General features: G+C 47.2%; 1 protein-coding gene across 1 annotated transcript in view; it reads left to right on the top strand.

Moving 5' to 3' along the window:
• snx33 (sorting nexin 33) overlaps window positions 1-18,819 on the top strand; it is a 36,230-nt gene extending 17,411 nt beyond the window's left edge. Inside the window, 2 exon segments of the mRNA XM_056281621.1 lie at window positions 13,675-14,886; window positions 18,274-18,819. Coding sequence (XP_056137596.1) covers window positions 13,675-13,928 — 254 coding nt within the window. The 3' untranslated portion in view covers window positions 13,929-14,886; window positions 18,274-18,819.
• The last annotated feature ends 1,892 nt before the right edge of the window (window positions 18,820-20,711 follow it).

Here is a 20,711-nt window from a genome sequence, read left to right as displayed (position 1 = left end):
ATGAAGAGAGAGCAGAACAGGGTCTTAGTTCCTGTGTGGGTTTGCAGGTGAGGTGTGGGAACAGCTCAGCATGTAGCAGCAGACAGGAGTGGATGTCGGCTGTTTGCTCTGTGGGTAGAATGTGTGTGTGTGTAAGTGAGACAGGTTGATGGAAAAGCCATCATCTGGCCGGTTCTCATTTGGTTCCACTGGGTGAAGTGTGGCTTAATGTGTATTTCATATTGTTTGGCTCAGCAGCGTTGCAATGACATCAAAGCTATCTGAGCCTGTGATTACCCAGACACACTGGCTGTGTTCCTCACATGCCGAAGGTATTCAGCTTTCTAACCGCAACGCCAAGTTTAAAGCCAGAGTCCTGAATCTGCTGATGTTACTGGACCAGTGTGTCTCTATGTAGGTGGTGGTGTTACTGGACCAGTGTGTCTCTATGTAGGTGGTGGTGTTACTGGACCAGTGTGTCTCTATGTAGGTGGTGGTGTTACTGGACCAGTGTGTCTCTATGTAGGTGTGGTGTTACTGGACCAGTGTGTCTCTATGTAGGTGGTGGTGTTACTGGACCAGTGTGTCTCTATGTTGTCGGTGGTGTTACTGGACCAGTGTGTCTCTATGTAGGTGGTGGTGTTACTGGACCAGTGTGTCTCTATGTAGGTGTGGTGTTACTGGCGGTACCAGTGTGTCTCTATGTAGGTGGTGGTGTTACTGGACTAGCGTGTCTCTATGTAGGTGGTGGTGTTACTGGACCAGTGTGTCTCTATGTAGGTGTTGTGTTACCGGACCAGTGTGTCTCTATGTAGGTGGTGGTGTTACTGGACCAGTGTGTCTCTATGTGGGTGTTGGTGTTACTGGACCAGTGTGTCTCTATGTGGGTGTTGGTGTTACTGGACCAGTGTGTCTCTATGTAGGTGGTGGTGTTACTGGACCAGTGTGTCTCTATGTAGGTGGTGGTGTTACTGGACCAGTGTGTCTCTATGTAGGTGTTGTGTTACTGGACCAGTGTGTCTCTATGTAGGTGTTGTGTTACCGGACCAGTGTGTCTCTATGTAGGTGTTGTGTTATCAGACCAGTGTGTGTCTCTATGTGGGTGTTGGTGTTACTGGACCAGTGTGTCTCTATGTGGGTGTTGGTGTTACTGGACCAGTGTGTCTCTATGTAGGTGGTGGTGTTACTGGACCAGTGTGTCTCTATGTAGGTGGTGGTGTTACTGGACCAGTGTGTCTCTATGTAGGTGGTGGTGTTACTGGACCAGTGTGTCTCTATGTAGGTGTTGTGTTACTGGACCAGTGTGTCTCTATGTAGGTGTTGTGTTACCGGACCAGTGTGTCTCTATGTAGGTGTTGTGTTATCAGACCAGTGTGTGTCTCTATGTGGGTGTTGGTGTTACTGGACCAGTGTGTCTCTATGTGGGTGTTGGTGTTACTGGACCAGTGTGTCTCTATGTAGGTGGTGGTGTTACTGGACCAGTGTGTCTCTATGTAGGTGGTGGTGTTACTGGACCAGTGTGTCTCTATGTAGGTGTTGTGTTACTGGACCAGTGTGTCTCTATGTAGGTGTTGTGTTACCGGACCAGTGTGTCTCTATGTAGGTGTTGTGTTATCAGACCAGTGTGTGTCTCTATGTGGGTGTTGGTGTTACTGGACCAGTGTGTCTCTATGTGGGTGTTGGTGTTACTGGACCAGTGTGTCTCTATGTAGGTGGTGGCGTTACTGGACCAGTGTGTCTCTATGTGGGTGGTGGTGTTACTGGACCAGTGTGTCTCTATGTAGGTGTTGTGTTACCGGACCAGTGTGTCTCTATGTAGGTGTTGTGTTATCAGACCAGTGTGTGTCTCTATGTGGGTGGTAGTGTTACTGGACCAGTGTGTCTCTATGTAGGTGTTGGTGTTACTGGACCAGTGTGTCTCTATGTAGGTGGTGGTGTTACTGGACCAGTGTGTCTCTATGTGGGTGGTGGTGTTACTGGACCAGTGTGTCTCTATGTAGGTGGTGGTGTTACTGGACCAGTGTGTCTCTATGTAGGTGGTGGTGTTATTGGACCAGTGTGTCTCTATGTAGGTGGTGGTGTTACTGGACCAGTGTGTATCTATGTGGGTGTTGGTGAGGTGTGTGTGGTGGGCTGAGCTTCATTCCAAATGAATGAGAGTCAGCAGGGCTGTTGTGTCAGAAACAAACCAGAAAACTTGGTAGAACCTGAGTTGTACTTATGGATGTAGTACTATCTTATGGATGCAGTACTATCTTATGGATGCAGTACTATCTTATGGATGTAGTACTATCTTATGGATGCAGTACTATCTTATGGATGTAGTACTATCTTATGGATGCAGTACTATCTTATGGATGCAGTACTATCTTATGGATGTAGTACTATCTTATGGATGCAGTACTATGTGTTGGTGAAGGTCTTCTACCAGCTTGTTCTGTCATATCTGCTGGTTGGACACAACACCTTCACCTCTTGTAACTCAACACTACCTGCCTTCTTCTTCCTCAAATGGCTGCTATGATGAAGATGAAAACACTATGCCCCCTGTCATTCTTCCTAGTAAAGTCCTCCCAGACACCAGCCATCCTTATCACACACCGCTGCAGTCTGCAGGATGTGCAGATGATCTGAAGACCATGGCGGACATTCTGATCATTTGTGATCTATCTGGTGAAACATCAAATGTTTAATAGTTATGGACGAGAGTCCGCCTGCACACATGCTGACATCATCTGCTGAACATCTTTCAGTGTGGATTTAATTATGGTCATTCCTGTGTCGGATCAGGCCCTTGCTGACAGAGTCACCTCCTATTTCAGCAAAACACACCAAAAAACCAAGAAAACACCCCTCGTTTGGGAGTGCCCCCGCAGCCAAATGGTTACAGGGCATAGCACACGGTGACACGGTCACAACCGTCGCCGGTTGGATTCCAGCCGGTGAATTTTGTTGCGTGTCATACCCCTTTCTCTCGCCCACATTTCCTGTCTGCCTTCACTATCGCTATCTCATAAAAAAATGCCAGAAAAAACAAAAACATTTGTTTGCAATCACAGTCGACACAGTTTGGGCCGCGCGGCAGTGGAAGGGGGCCGGAGCGTGCCGAGGAGCGGGGCCTGCTCTCTGCTAACTGCTTCCCCATGCCGAGCAGAGAGGGCGGCTGTGTTTTCGACATTCCTCATCATTGAAGTAATCGAGAGTGAGAGAAGTGAACCTCCTCGCTCCAGTGTTCCACAGCCACTCCTCACAGGAGTTATCGGTGCTGAAAGTGTTCAGACGAGGAGGTGTGAGCCGGCTGGGACGCCCCGACAGGGCACGCAGAGGCTGTCCTGCTGCGGTCGGCAGCTCCTCTGTGTCGCAGTCTCCACCACATTTTTTTACCCTTCACCTTGAGCGCACGCCGATAAGCAGGTGACCTTTGACCCCGACGGGCATCCTTCTCCCCTCTCCTCTGATCTCCTCTCCTCTTGCGTGCTTTGGAAAGATGGATGTGTTTTCTTATTGCATCATCTGTATTCCTGCAAGGTCACTTACACATCTAACAGAGAGAGAATAGAGGAGCCTCTCACCAGTTCACTGTGGTGCTTGACACGGACACACACACACACACACACACACACACAAACGGCCCTCAGCCCTTTGTTATTAGTCACTGTTTCGCAGTCAAAAGCCACATTTGTCCTCCTCCGTTGAGATGTCTGTCTGTGTCCAGGGAGACGGCGCTGCACTGGGGTGGTTTCCGAGGCTGGTTCCTCCAGGGGCCACCGAGCCCACTTTTTACCACGGACATGAACGACAACTCTGTTTATTTCATCTTCATTTTACTTTATTTTACGTCGCTTTATAAGTCGTTTTGTGGGCGTCCGGGTAGCGTGGCGGGCTATTCCGTTGCCTACCCAGGTCAAAACGTAGTATACTTTAGTGTATTAGAAATATAATCTATGCATACTAAAGTTAGTACAAGTGTACTTTTACTTTTTGTGCTTAATTTAAAGTATTCTTAAAATGTACTTTTAAAAAGTGTACTTCGAAATAGATGTCATTACAACTGAAGTTGTGCTCAAGGAGGAGTTGAGTACACTTTAGTATACTTGAAGGCGACAAAAAAAGTACAAAGAATATGAAAGTGTACTTAGTACGTTCTTTAAAAAGTATAATTTAAGTATGATATTTTTTCACCTGGGTACCAACACAGGGATCGCTGGTGGGAAGCCGCATGTGGGTGTGTGTCCCGGTCGCTGCACTAGCGCCTCCTCTGGTTGGTCGGGGTGCCTGTTCAGGGGGGAAGAGGAACTGGGGGGAATAGTGTGATCCTCCCACGTGCTACGTCCCCCTGGTGAAACTCCTCACTGTCAGGTGAAAAGAAGCGGCTGGCGACTCCACATGTATGGGAGGAGGCATGTGGTAGTCTGCAGCCCTCCCCGGATCAGCAGAGGGGGTGGAACAGAGACCGGGACGGCTCAGAAGAGCGGGGTAATTGGCCGGATACAATTGGGGAGAAAAAGGGGAAATAAATAAATAAGTCATTTTGACTCAGGTGTAAATGGACTGCAGCATGTCATCACCTTTAACTTGTTGAATAAGCTGCAGGGTATATGTGTAGTTTCTGTAGTTTGCATTATCAGATGTAGACTTTTTAGTTTAGTACTCACAGATGTATGTTTTGTTGTATAGTATTTACACGCACAGCTTTTCTAGTTGAGTATTTGTAGCATGGGCAAACATCTGATATCAGCTTTGGAGGGGGCAATTACATGAACATTTCTCAGGAACAATTCCTGAGGGGGACAACAAAAGTAGGGCTGTATCTCTGCTAGCGAACACTCAGCCTGCCAGTCAGGAACACTACACTGCACACTACACTGCCAGTCAGGAACACTACACTACACACCACACTGCCAGTCAGAAACACTACACTACACTGCCAGTCAGGAACACTACACTACACACTACACTGCCAGTCAGGAACACTACACTACACACTACACTGCCAGTCAGGAACACTACACTACACACTACACTGCCAGTCAGGAACACTACACTACACACTACACTGCCAGTCAGGAACACTACACTACACACTACACTGCCAGTCGGGAACACTACACTGCACACTACACTGCCAGTCAGGAACACTACACTGCAGTGCTCCTCTCAATGACTCGAACTCAAACAGCTGCAAACTGCTTGATGTTACTGTGGCTAGCTAGCAAATGTCAGCTAACCGCTAGCTAACATAAATAGTGATTCAGTGCAGCGAAAATGAAGACTGGTGACGATTATAAAAGTATTTTATTGTACTGAGTGAAGCTTGCATCTATAATGCCCTATAAGCATCTATAACACCCTATAAGCATCTATAATGCCCATACTTTCCTATAATGTGTATTACAATGACTAACGGCTATGGCTGAAGACTATGAAATAGCAATGAAGTCTCATTATGCATCTCTACAAAACTTCAGCAAAACAAGTTGGCTATGATGCATTATGACATTTGACAGATAAACAGGCTAATGATGACATATGTATAATGCATAAATCCGTTTTAAATTGACATAATGTATCATAAAGGTGGTTATGAGGTGTTGTGAGGGCGTATACATGGTTATAATTAATCTTACAATGATTAATAGCTACATTTATAGGGCGTTATAGATGCAAGCTTCATAAAAAGTGTTACTGAAACGTTAACATATCCTTTGTTTGAACTAGTGTACATTTTGTCAGCTATTTTTTTCCGCTTTTTTCTTTAGTCTTAGTCCTGTGTGCGGAGTAGAGGCGATGAAGGTGGATGAGTATAAATACTTGGGGTCAACTGTCCAAAGTAACGGGGAGTGCAGAAGAGAGGTGAAGAAGAGAGTGCAGGCAGGGTGGAGTGGGTGGAGAAGAGTGTCAGAAGTGATTTGCAAAAGAAGGGTGCCAGCAAGAGTTTTTTTTCTTTTGGATTTCCCCCTCCTTTTTCTCCCCAATTGTACTAGGCCAATTGCCCCGCTCTTCCGAGCTGTTCGGGTCGCTGCTCCACCCCCTCTGCTGATCCGGGGAGGGCTGCATACTACCACGTGCCTCCTCCAATACATGTGGAGTCACCAGCCGCTTCTTTTCACCTGACAGTGAGGAGTTTCACTAGGGGGACGTAGCGCGTAGGAGGATCACACTGTTCCCCCCAGTTCCCCCTCCCCCCTGAACAGGCTCCCTGACCAACAAGAGGAGGCGCTAGTGCAGCGACCAGGACACATACCCACATCCAGCTTCCCACCCGCAGACACGGCCAATTGAGTCTGTAGGGACGCCCGACCAAGCATCATTTCAGTCAATCTAGTTTAGCCAAAACCAATAATTTTTGTCATTTTAGTCAAACTTCTTTCACATAAGATCTGATGAAAAACAAAGGTAGGCTATAAAAACAGCCTACATAAAGTAACACCACCGTCTTACTAGCTGGCTTAATAGAGCTAAAAACCAAGCTAACGTTACCACCAAGACGTTACCATACCTCAGTTTGTTTGTGGTGAAATATGCAGCACTACATACACTGGACGGTTAAAACAACACTAATGGCAATTTTAAAACTTCCTCTCCACTGGAGGGTTTTTGCTAGCTACTTATTTTGTGGTCTTTTGTCTGACCTTATTATTTGATGCCACCCATGTCAGTTAACATCACGTCAGCTCTGAACTCTCACGGAAGCGGCTCCAGTCTACCTGCTAGCTTCAGCGCTGAGGGTTCGTTTGATTTACAACCAGCGGAGCAGGAGTAGGTGGTGGTTTGTTGGTCGCTCCTTGTTAACAGTAACAGCTGTCTCTGTCTCTCATACGGGGATACAATCAGGGTTGGACTGGGGACAAAATTCGACCCTGGCAATTTTCCTCTGTACCGACCCCCCCCCCGAACATGTGCACTTATGGGTTGCATAAAGCAATATGAGTAATATAGTAGTAACAGATGTAGGTTTTGTAGTTTAGTATTTGCAGATGTAGTTTTTGTAGCACAGTATTTACAGATGTAGATACAGATGACTGGTAAAGGGGGAGAGCTGGCTGATATGATGGAGAGAAGGAAGACAGATATACTGTGTGTGCAACAGACCAGGTGGAAGGGGAGTAAGGCCAGGAGCATTGGAGGGTTCAAACTCTTCTACCACGGTCTGAGTGGGAGGAGACATGGGGTCGGGGTAATTCTGAAGGAAGAGGGTGTCAAGAGTGTGCTGGAGGTGAAGAGAGTGTCACACAGAGTGATGAGTATGAAGCTGGAAATTGAAGGTGTGATGATGAATGTTGTCAGCGCATATGCCCTGCATATGATCATGCACATCATTGGGTGTGAGATGGAAGAGAAAGAAGAATTCTGGAGTGAGTTGGATGAAGTGGTGAAGAGTGTACCCAAGGAGGAGAGAGTGGTGATTGGTTGGTGAAGGGAACAGAGGTGATGAGGAGGTGATGGGTAGGTATGGTGGCAAGGAGAGAAATGTGGAAGGACAGATGGTGGTGGACTTTGTGAAAAGGATGGAAATGGCTATGGTGAACACATATTTCAAGAAGAGGGAGGAACACAGGGTGATGTATAAGAGGGGAGGAAATTGCACACAGGTGGACTATATCTTATGTAGGAGGCGCGATCTAAAAGGGATTGGAGACTGCAGGGTGGTGACAGGGGAGAACATAGCTAGGCAGCATCGGATGGTGGTCTGTAGGATGACTTTGGAGACCAAGAAGAGGAAGAGAGTGAAGGCAGAGCCCAAGATCAAACGGTGGAAGTAGAAGGAAGACTGTTGTGTGGAGTTCAGGGAGGAGTTAAGACAGGTACTGGGTGGTAGTGAAGAGTTGCCGGATGGCTGGACAACCACTGCAGAAATGGTGAAGGAGACAGCTAGGAAGGTACTTGGTGTTTCATCTGGACAGAGGAAGGAAGACAAGGAGACTCGCGAAGAAGAAGTGGGATAGTCAGAGAGATGAAGAATTTAGACAGGAGTACAAGGAGAGGCAGCGTAGGGTGAAGAGAGAGGTGGCAAAGGCAAAGGAAAATGCGTATGGTGAGTTGTATGGGAGGCTGGACACTATGGAGGGAGAAAAGGACTTGTACCGATTGGCTAGAAGGAGGGAGAGAGCTGGGAAGGATGTGCAGCAGGTTAGGGTGATGAAGGATAGAGATGGAAATGTGTCGACAAGTGAGGAGAGTGTTGACATGGTGGAAGGAGTACTTAAAGGGGCTGAGGAATGAAGAAAATGAGAGATGGGCATCCGGGTAGCATAGCGGTCTATTCCTTTGTCTACCAACACAGGGATCGCCGGCTCGAATTCCGGTGTTACCTCCAGCTTGGTCAGGCATTCCTACAGACACAATTGGCCGTGTCTACGGGTGGGAAGCCGGATGTGGGTATGTGTCCTGGTTGCTGCACTCGCGCCTCCTCTGGTCGGTTGGGCACTTGTTCAGGGGGGAGGGGGAACTGGGGGGAATAGCGTGATCCTCCCACACGCTACATCCCCCTGGTGAAACTCCTCACTGTCAGATGAAAAGAAGCGGAGGAGGCATGTGGTAGTCTGCAGCCCTCCCCGGAGGGGGAGCAGAGACCGGGACAGCTCAGAAGAGTGGGGTAATTGGCCAAGTACAATTGTGGAGAAAAAGGGGGGGGGATGAGCGAGAGAGAAGGTTGGATGATGAGGGGATAGTGAATCAGGAAGTGCAGTGGTTTAGCAAAGAGGAAGTGAGGGCAGTTGTGAAGAGGATGAAGAGTGGAAAGGCAGTTGGTCCTGATGACATACCTGTGGAGGCATGGAGATGTTTAGGAGAGATGGCAGTGGGGTTTTTAACTAGATTGTTTAACACAATCTTGGAAAGTGAGAGGATGCCTGAGGAGTGGAGAAGAAGCATACTGGTACCGATTTTCAAGAACAAGGGCGATGTGCAGAACTGTAACAACTACAGAGGAATAAAGTTGATCAGCCACAGCATGAAGATATGGGAAAGAGTAATAGAAGCTAGGTTAAGTCAAGTCAAGTCAATTTTATTTGTATAGTCCAATATCACAAATTAGCCTCAGTGGGCTTTACAGCAACACAACATCCTGTCCTTAGACCCTCTCATCAGATAAGGAACAACTCCCTAAAAAAAACCTTTGACAGGGAATGAATGTGAATCGTACACATGGCCATTGTAACTCTAGTTAATGCTCACAGCAATTTGCATGTGAAACCGATCGTTGGTTCGGTCGTTATGCCGCTGTGTTGTTTATGAGGGTGGGGACACCTGCGGTCAGTTGAGATGGAAGAGGTCACCTAGATGATGATGAAACGTTTCTCCCAGTAAACGTTGTGTGCCGGTGAACTGATTCACCTTTCTGTGACGTTGTCAGTGTGTTTCTGGCTTGATTATAAAGGACTTGACCAGTGGCTGGTTGTAGGCTGAAAAGTTCTTCCCTGCTGAATGTGATCAGAGTGAGAGCTGTAATAATAATAAACAAAAACAGAAAAAGTACCAGAGAGCCCAGAACCGAGACTGCTGACTGCGGCGCCATCTTGGATTGGGCATTTTGTACTCGTTTGTCTTGTACTTGTGTGTTTGTGAGAGCCAAACCTCGGTAGGAGCTGTGCTTTAATGTGATATATCCATTCATCCATCCATTATCCAAACTGCTGATCCTGCTGTCAGGGTTGCGGGGATGCTGGAGCCTATCCCAGCAGTCATTGGGCGGCAGGCAGGGAGACACCCTGGACAGCACAGGGCATATATACATTCATTCATTCATCTTCAGCCACTTCTCCGGGGTCGGGTCGTGGTGGCAGCAAGCTAAGTAGGGCACTTCAGATGTCCCTCTCCTCAGCAACGCCCTCCAGCTTCTCCTGGGGAATCCCAAGGCGTTCCCAGGCCAGATTGGACATGTAGTCCCTCCAGCGAGTTCTGGGTCTACCCCGGGGTCTCCTCCCAGTTGGCTGTGCCCGGAAAACCTCCAAAGGAAGGCGCCCAGGGGCATCCTAATCAGATGCCCGAACCACCTCAACTGGCTCCTTTCGACACGAAGGAGCAGCGGCTCTACTCCGAGCTCCCTCTTTTTCTGTACTCCGCCGCATATATACATAGATGTCAATAAATAAAACTTACAGTCATTTCAATGACCAAGTACAGCGAATAAATTTTAAGTTGAAGGTCTCGTTTAATACACAGTAATAACGTTCCAATGAGGAGTTAAACATGGAGAGCAGGATGATTGGCTCCTCTCTAGTTTTGGACCAGTTAAAATTAGATGGGCTCATTCTACAAACTCAGGCTGGGTCTGCTGTTATAACAGATACAGCATAAAAATAACTTACTGATGAAGACGGCAGCATGATGGCACAGTGGTTAGTGCTGTCGCCTCACAGCGAGGAGGTCCTGGGTTCAAACCCCGGGGTAGTCCAACCTTGTGTGTCGTCCCAGGTCATCCCCGTGTGGAGTTTGCATGTTCTCCCCATGTCTGCGGTGGGGTTTCTCTGGGTGCTCTGGTTTCCCCCACCATCAGAAAGACATGCATGTTAGGGTTAGTACTCCTGTCTGTGCCCTTAACCGAGGCATGGTGAGACCAACTCCGGGCGCTGGACGGTGGGCGGCTGCCCACTGCTCCTAGCTACACAGCTAGGATGGGTTACATGCAGAGCCGAGTTTCCCCACGGGGATCAAGAAAGAGTGTCTCTCTCTCTCTCTCTCTCTCCCTCTCAACACAAGTACGCAGACAGTCTACCTGCATCTGTATACCATAACAAGGACTCGTGATGTGGAGAGTCATTTCAGTTCATTCCAGACACGCTTTTCTCTCGGCCGCTTAAGGCAGGAAGTGAAGACACACAAGCACATGCAAGTAAACACACTTACATCCATACTGCATGGGAACACTTGAACACACTCTTGTAGCCGACGTTCTTTAAACAAACTGAAGAGGGTTCAAATGAAGGAAGAGTTTCTGCATTTCATAACCAAATCCCACGGCGGCCTTTGACCTCTGAGGGCTGTGGCAGTGGGGAATGTAGCAGATTCCTGTGTTCAGCCTGCCAGGAGGGTTGTGGTCTTAGTTAATCTCTCTCTCTCTCTCCCCGATATTCCTTCTCATGCGCACATATCCACATCTTCTCTCCGTTTACTCCCTGTGTTGTAATTTCCTTCTCTCTGCTTTGTCTTCGTTCTCTCCTCCTTCCTTTCTTTTCCCTGTCTTCTCTCCTCGTCTCCATTAAGCAGCGGTGGTGTTTTTACTGGGGACACTGTTCAGTTCTCTGGATGTCTCGGTCATAAGACATGTCCAGGTGTCATGTGTTCAGGCGAGATAACCCCACCGGGCAACCGCCCGGACCCCCGGCCACGCTCCATAACGCTCACACAGGCCTGAGCAAACCCAGGAGGGTTATAATACGATGACCCCATGAGCCACGCACGACACGTCCATGATATTTCATAACACCTCCGCTATTTATAGCACGTGAGCAGCTCGTGGTGGCTGAACGTGAGCAGGGGGGATGAATAACAGCAGCGCGTGAGGTCGAGCGCGTCGTGCCATCTCTGCTACCAAGACGTGAGATTGGGCAATCTGGAAATGTTGGTTCAACCCCCCGTGTCTCCAGACCCCCCCCACAGCCCCCCCCTCCCACACACACACACAGACACATACTTGAGAGTCTCACAGACATGCAGTCCCCTCATGTGGAAAACAGAAGACATGAATGTAGGTCATCGCTGCGCCGCCTGTCGGAGCGGCCCGGAAGAGCCGCTGCAGCTTCCCCACAGCGCTGCCAGAGAGGCCACATTAAACCGCTGCGGTGCCTCTTCAACAGCTGCCCACGACGTGCATGCGGAGCGGGGCTCTGCCCGCGGCGCGGCGCGGCGCGGCGCGGCACCAACGCTTCATGGTGCACCGTTTCCTCGCAAAGACGAATAAAGCTTCACCCGTCTTATCCCGGTTCGCTGGTCATGTGACCCCGACCGCTCGACTGGCCTGATGGGAAATGCAGTCCGGCCGCGCGGGCTTCGCGTCGCGCCGTCTGGCTGAACGGGACCGCTTCTCTAAAGCGCGCTTCATTTCTACACCCAGTTGTGTAGTTTGATGAGCAGCAATGATGAAAAAACAACAAACAAGAGACGAAAAACAACCCCGTAAAAACTCTAAAGAGCTTGTGTTTGTGTGTGTGTGTGCGTGCGTGTGCGTGTGTCCATAGGAGTTGTTGACTTTTTAAAACACGTCTCGCCATAGACCAGTGTTTCCCAACCCAGTCCTCAAGGAACCCCAGTCCCGCAGAGTTTCTTTGCAACCCTGAATAGGTACCTGTTTATAGTTATTCAACCAATCAGCAATGAATTACGTCAGACGTTGCACACCTTGCATAACTAAGTGCTGCGAGATGATTGGTTGAGTAAGTGCAAGCAGGGCCACCTATGCAGGGTTAAAATGAACATCTGCAGGATAGGCGGTCCTTGAGGACTGGGTTGGGAAACGCTGCCATAGACTGTATAAAAACGATGGAAGTAGTGTGTGACGTCACTCGGTGGTTTTTGAAGCCTAAAGTTTGCCTTTATTTTAGGGGCCATCTTTTCAGTTTGTTGGGAGCCAGAAAAGTCATATGGGGGCAGCAGAGTGGAGCATGGCTGGAAGCTCGGTGGCAGACGGGTTGTAAGACCTGTCAGTCAAGCAGACATGTCCCCAACGTGACACTCTTATAATCCTAAATAGCTTCTCAATAGAACAAAAAATGTCAAAATAACCACCTTCACACTTTGTGCCAGACTTGAAATGATCTACGGAGACCCAAACTACTTGAAGAGAAAATGTATTGAGTTTGTTTTGGAAGGCAGAAGTTGGGAATCGGCTCCGTGCTGTAGTCCACTGACTTCCGGTTTGTACTGCAGCGGTCATACCAGTTTCCTGTTTGTTGGCGTGTGCTATTGACAACGGCATATTTTTCGCGATGGCTGCAAGATTTACCATGGAGAAATGTCCACCACATACCACACAACTGTCCACACACTTCCACCTGCACCTACCAGCAAACGGGAGCGGACGGACGGAATTGGGGACGTAACTTGATGTGTACAACTTGGAACGTTTCACCCGGTTGCTGGTAGCTGCAGGTGGAAGTGTGTGGTGTGGACAGTTGTGTGCATGTGGTGGACATTTATCCATGGTAAATCTTGCAGCCATCGCGAAAAATATGCCATCGTCATTAGCACACGCCAACAAACAGGAAACTGGTATGACCGCTGCAGTACAAACCGGAAGCCAGTGGCCTGATTGACTTACATTGAACCAGAAGTTGTTGTTGTTGTTTTTGTGCCAGCGACCTAGTGGCCACGCTGGAACTGCAACTTAAGGCACTTGCGCATTGACTTCAACTTCCTGCCCTGTTGGTTGCCACTTGGTCTCACCGCTGTAAATCCTGGACAATACCAGTTCACAACACTGAGACCGAGTGCTGTGGGTTGTTCATGAAACTTATATGACAGCTGGCTTTGACCAAGACAGTAAAATAAATAAAACATCTGAATTTGATCGGGTTTAATGTAGCCGATACTGATAAATTAAAATGAGCTTTGATTGGCTCCAATACCGACCTCTCACATCGGATCGGGACATGCCGAGCATTGACCTCTTACCCGACTGACCTCAAATTTGAGCTTGATATTGCCTGGGTGTTTATCACGGTATACTAACTTGGGTTTGATTCCTTCCGTCCTCAGGTGCCTTTGCCAAGGTGAAAGAGAGCCAGAGGATGAGCGATGAGGGGAAGATGGACCAGGACGAAGCTGACGGCATCAGGAAACGCTGCCGGACGGTGGGCTTCGCCCTGCAGGCAGAGATGAGCCATTTCCACGAGCGGCGGGAGGTGGACTTCAGAGACATGATGCAGGCCTACCTCACGGAGCAGATCGCCTTCTACCAGCGCGTGGTCCAACAGCTGGAACGCACCCTGCGCATGTATGACAGCCTGTAAAGTCACAAACGTGGCCGCCCCATTCGACATGCCAAAAAGCATAAAGGAGGAAGTCGGGATGCCTTGTCTCTTCTACTGAGGAAGTTCCCCTTCGAAGGTGGCTCGGTTTCTACCTTCTGGGTCAATCTGAGAGACCGAGGCTCATAGAAAAGACGAATATAATTTTCTAAAGAGACGCGTGAAGCCGGACTGTGCTCTTCGTGGAGTTGTCATCTACTTTGATGAATTCAAGTTTTAATAGTTTGTTTATTTTTGATTTTTTTTTAAAGGCCGACTGTGTGCTTCATGTCTGAAACACACACCGGTTTTGATATATCACAACATGTTGTTTATCTTGCATAAACAAGAAAGATTATTTAAAGTGTTAGCAACAGATTATAGGATATAGGTTTCAAAGTAATAGTGCTTTTATAGTTCATTATTTTCTTTTAAAACCATTAAAACGGGTTTGCATCCTGAAATCATCCCTCACTTTCCAGCATAATGCACTTTGGTCTTACTGGGATCTGGACTGAAGTTTCTACCAACATGTTCAGTTCATACACAATATAGAAAATAAAGTCTGACAACATTCCAACATTCATTCCCAACATTTTTTAATTGTATATTCATGCAGCTTAAAACCGAAGATTGAAACTGTCTGAGCTGAAAGTGAACTGATCCTTTTCTGATCCAAGTCTCCGCATTCTAAAACCCTCACCTCAGCTCATCCTCTCAACTCTCCACGTTCTCAGGTCTTCTCTGAAAGCTACAACCCTGAAGATTTACTACATACAAAGAAATGCTCCTTTTGGTACCATCTAACTGGTGGATAATCCACAACATCTTCACATCCTGCAGACTGTAGCGGTGTGTGATAAGGATGGCTGGTGTCTGGGAGGACTTTGCCAGGAAAAATGAAAGGGGGCATAGTGTTTTCATCTTCGTCACAGCAGCCAGATGAGGAAGAAGAAGGCAGGTAGTGTTGAGTTAGAAGAAGTAGTGAAGGTGTGGTGTCTAACCAGCAGATATGACAGAACAAGCTGGTAGAAGACCTTTACCAACACATAGTACTACATCAATAAGATAGTACTACATCCATAAGTACAACTCAGGTTCTACCAGGTGTTCTGGTTTGTTTCTGACACAACAGCCCTGCTAACTCTCATTCATTTGGAATAAAGCTCACCTCACCAACACCTACATACACACACACTGGTCTAGTAACACCACCACCTACATAGAGACACACTGGTCCAGCAACACCACCACCTACATAGAGACACACTGGTCCAGCAACACCAACACCTACATAGACAAATACTGGTCCAGTAACTCCACCACCTACATAGAGACACAAAAGTCCAGTAATACCACCACCTACATAGAGACACACTGGTCCAGTAACACCACCACCTACATAGGACACACTGGTCCAGTAACACCAACACCTACATAGAGACACACTGGTCCAGCAACACCACCACCTACATAGACAAATACTGGTCCAGTAACACCACCACCTACATAGAGACACAAAGGTCCAGTAACACCACCGCCTACATAGGACACACTGGTCCAGTAACACCAACACCTACATAGAGACACACTGGTCCAGTAACACCAACACCTACATAGAGACACACTGGTCCAGTAACACCAACACCTACGAGGAGACACGCTGGTCCAGTAACACCAACACCTACATAGAGACACGCTGGTCCAGTAACACCACCACCTACATAGAGACACACTGGTCCAGTAACACCAACACCTACATAGAGACACACTGGTCCAGTAACACCAACACCTACATAGAGACACGCTGGTCCAGTAACACCACCACCTACATAGAGACACACTTGTCCAGTAACACCAAAACCTACACAGAGACAGACTGGTCCAGTAACACCACCACCTGCATAGAGACACACTGGTCCAGTAACACCACCACCTACATAGAAACACGCTGGTCCAGTAACACCAGCAGATTCAGGACTGTAGCTTTAATGTACCTTTCTGTTGGTTAGCTCTACACAAATTCCGTCTGTGCCTGTCCAAACTTAGCAGGGTTGCTGATGTCTGTGTGTATTCTGTGTTTAGCTTCAGTGCAGGAAGTGCCTTTCAGTAGCTGAGATGTTCTGGTAGGTTTTTTTTATTTTTTAAATGACCACCTGTCTGTCGACCAGTTTCTGTCCCATTGAGAGAAAAGTAAACAGTCTTGCCTGAATTAATGTGTTTACTGGATTAGTGTGACAGACAGACAGATGGATAGAGACAGACAGATGGACACAGACGGAGAGTTAGACAGATGGACAGAAGGAGAGACAGGCAGACAGACAGACAGACACACAGACAGATAGATGGACAGATGGAGACAGATAGATACAGACAGACAGACAAACGGAGACACAGACAAGCAGATGGAGAGAGACACACAGACAGAGAGACAGACATACATACAGACAGACAGATGGACAGACGGAGAGACAGATAGATACAGACAGACAGACAGACAGACAGACAAACAGAGACACAGACAAGCAGATGGAGAGACAGACAGACAGATGCAGAGACAGACAGACAGACGGACAGACGGACAGACAGATGGAGAGATGGATGGACAGACACACAGAAAGATGGACAGATGGACACAAAGAGACAGACAGACGGACAGAGGGACAGACAGGCGAAGAGACAGACAGACAGACAGATAGACAGACAGACGGAGAGACAGACAGGTTTTAGTTAACTGTGCTCATGAACTCTGGAGGAAAATCTATTTATTTCCTTTATAAAGGAAGCAAGACTGCTGAATAAGATGAACTAATTATCCGAGTCTCAAAATAGATGTTGAGAGACTGTTGCTGGGTTATCAGACTCATATGAGGGTTTTTAATTCACTTAAGAGCAAATTATTCCATGACCACGAATCCTTGTAAGAGTCGACTTTCTGTCATCATGTAGTATGATGGTCCAGATCAAATGGTTCCTCTACAACAAAACCTTCCAATACCGAACCCCCCCCCCCATAAAAACGAATAATCTGGTGGTAACCATTAGATATCATAAAAATATAGCTGAGGATTATCATATCATAAAATGTTAGATTTCCAATCTAAACCCACCACTTGAATCATTATTTATTGCTTTCATGCCAACACCTACTTTGTGGCGAGTAGATGTCAAATCGCTGAGAGATCTGATTTGGCTATTTTGCAATGCCAGCTGGTGTTCTAAATGGAAAAAGCTGTTAAAAAGTCTTGTATGGTGTTGTTACCGGTGGTGGAAAGTGAAGCTGGGATGTGGGATGCTCGGCTCACGGTGGGACATGCAGCGTGGGAACGTGCTGTCGCTCCGTCATGCCGTTGTGTCTGTCTGGCTGAAGGTCAAGTCTCAACACCAGTCTTCCCGGTAACATTACTCACTCTGTTAACAAGAGAAACATTTCACGAGGGCTTGTGGTTGAAGAAGACTATCTTTAGCGTGGCTGTCAACCTCCAGGGCTTATATGGAGACTGCCTGACCATGAAAACACCTCCTCAGGAACGGCAGACTATTAAACGGACTAACAATCCAACCAGCAAAGGAGCAGGATTGTTATTGTGAGGAGTTTGAGTCAGAGGCAAATAAATAAATTAGTGAAGGGGATTTAATTTGTCAGCTGTCTGTGTATTTGGGTACTCACGCACTGAATTGGATGAGTGTAAACTGTAAAAAGTTTTGTCAACACTCCCTCTGCACTGGGATGGTAGAGAGTCTAGCCTACGTGAAACAAATACGGTCCAGGTTTTTGTAGGAAATGTCAACGCTCTGATGTTTGGTGACTCAGATAAGATTTATCTTAGTCATCTGTCCTGTCCACATCCTCAGTCTCTCGGGCTTTTAGCCATTTGCTCACTAATTGCTGGTTGGAAATCTGGACTTCTGACTTGTCAGCAGTTTTGTTGTCAGTATGAACTCTCATTGTAGTCTGTTGGTAAATCATGTTTCTATTAATTCAGCTGAAACCACTTGATTCCCGGAAACAAATGTGGGTGGAGGAAGGCTAAAGGCTAACCAGCTAGCTATGTAGTGGCTAGCACTAAAACATCGGTAGAATTACAGTGGAATAACAGGAGATGTTTACATACCATCTGCTCAGGTCCGCTGTGACACAGTGAACCACTGCAGCTGTTCTCCTGGAGAGGATTCTGTAATCTGCCAAGCTGAAACGATAAAGCACAGTGTGACGCGAGATGGCAAGAATACTGAATTCCTCCCTGTTTGAGTTTCAAGGTCACCGTGACAATGAGCAACTGTACTGGTCAGTGTTTGTCATATGAATTTGCAGGTCAAAATTCACCAACCTTGAACTCTGCTACAGAATGAAGATGAGAATTCTTCAGGCGGATGCCGATCCTTTTCCCTGCCCTCCGCACGCGTCTGAATTGAAGTGAATGGAACATGGATGTGACGTGACTGCCTGTTTACTCTTAAACCAAAGAGGTCTGGAACTCCTCATAAAGCTTCTGTTCTTCTCTCCTTTCTGGTTGTGCTGAACGGGGTTTGCTCTCATTTCTGAAGTCAACTGGTCCGTTCTAAAGAACGTGTGATGACAGAATATTGTCAGGCTAAAACCATTCCAGTAAGAGACACCAAAGGCAAATTTGGAGTAAAATGCATGTATGCAGGTTGTCAACAGGGGCGTCAGCTTCCAAGCGATGGCCTCACTGGAACAGCGTTGGATGCCCCCGTGGTTGTGTGAACCTCAACTCTGCTGCTCCAACGCCATGCGGCAAGGCCGAGCACGTTATGCAGATGACTGTTTCCTAACATGAATGTGTGAACCGACACTACAGATTCATCTTGTGAAAAAACAGCTGGAGTTTAATGAACTGTGGGGAGCTGGAAGTCCTAATAAAAATGGTGATGGTCAAGTTTTGTGCCGTTTCTTTGTAAATTAGTACAAGTTTTTTTTTCTTTTGTTTCATGATCTTTAACATTTATGTATTCTGGTTAAGTCTCACTGGTTTCTGCTTCATATTTACACCTTATGGAACAGCGCCCTCCTTCCTATCAGAGTCCATCTTTGGGAGCAGTCTGGTTATGTGCCTTGCCAATAGGCATCTCAACAGTATTCCACGATGAGGACAGTGTTTCTTGTCCACATTCCCCAGTCAAAATTTCTCAGCAGGTCTCAGGATTTTAACCTATAATGGTTTGCTTAAAAGGGGCGGCACGGTGGCGCAGTGGTTAGCATGGTCACCTCACAGGAAGAAGGTCCTGGGTTTGATCCCCGGGGTCCTCCAACCTTGGTGGTCGTCCCGGGTCATCCTCTGTGTGGAGTTTGCATGTTCTCCCCGTGTCTGCGTGGGTTTGCTCCGGGTGCTCCGGTTTCCTCCCACAGTCCAAAGACCTGGAAGTCAGGTGAATCAGTCATACTAAATTGCCCCTAGGTGTGAATGTGTGTATCGGCCCCATGATGGCCTGGCGGCCTGTCCAGGGTGTCTCCCCGCCTGCCGTCCAGTGACTGCTGAGATAGGCTCCAGCATCCCCGCGACCCTGAGAGCAGGATAAGCAGTTTGGATAATGGATGGATGGATGGATGGTTTGCTTAAAAGCCCAACGGACAATCTTCAAAGCTGTCAAAACTGTTAAGGACACACTGAAATGAAAAATGTCTTTTTCATCCATTGATCCAGTTGTCTCCACCCTAATGTACCTCTGTCTCTACATTTGTCATCTTTTATTTATGTCAACCGGCATTTCTTCTGCTTTCTTGAAAAAAGATGTTCCTACTGTTGTTTAACTCATTGTGTAGTCGTAGGTGTGCGTCAAAGATCCAGACCAGTCACATTAACTCATTTATACCCCATCCCTCTGTGACAGGGCTCGTGTCACGGGAGGGGTTTGAATGGAAAAGAAGACACGGTTTAGGTGGGAACACAGGCTTTTTTTTAAACAAGGGTTATTTTCAATTTTCAAACACAAACCAATCAAACAAAAGACCCACAATTCCACCCCCCACCCCCCACTGCCCACGCACCCTCCCAACAGACCCATACAAAATCCCCCACCACACTCCCACCCCGCCGGGCATGCCACCCGAAACAACATGAATTAAATTAAACATAACAAAACCTAACAAAGTAATCAAGTAACAACCTTAAATTGAATGAACAAAAGAAAAGTAAAAAATAAGTAAATAAACAAGCAAAAGGGAAAAGGGGACTAGAAGAGAGAAGGTTGAGATTTAGATTGTAAGCCCATAAACCCCGGCCACCAACCGAGCAGCTAACTCCTCCACAAAGTCTGAAAAGGGCTTCCATGTGGAGTGGGATTGGCTATAGATCCTCTCATGGTATGTCTGATCTTTTATCATTTCAGTGACTGCATAACCTCTGCAATCCAATGTGCAAAAGTAGGTGGGGAAGCCTCCTTCCATTATAACAGTACCAGTCTCCTAGCTAATAGACTGGTGTAGGCCAACAGATTTGTCTGAGTAGCATTTACATGTGCACCAGCTGGAACGACCCCAAAGATGGCACTCAGAGGAGAAGGTTCAAGTGAGAAAACATAAAACAGCGGCCAAGGCCTCAAAGATGGAATGGCAGAACTGGGTTAGTTTTGGCCCAGGCCAGAACATATGTAAGACTGGCAGTGGCTTGTTTGCACCTGTCACATGTTCGTTCTAAATCTAGGTTAATTTCAGCCAATTTCTCTTTGCACCAATGAAAGCGGAGCACTACTTTGAACTAGATTATGCTGTGATTGTGCTTAAAGAGGAATTACTAGACCCCAAGCTTCCTCTGGTATGGACAT

The sequence above is a fragment of the Lampris incognitus genome, chromosome 6, assembly GCF_029633865.1.
Source record: "Lampris incognitus isolate fLamInc1 chromosome 6, fLamInc1.hap2, whole genome shotgun sequence".
NCBI lineage: Eukaryota > Metazoa > Chordata > Actinopteri > Lampriformes > Lampridae > Lampris > Lampris incognitus.
This window is presented reverse-complemented; position numbering and strand designations above follow the sequence as displayed.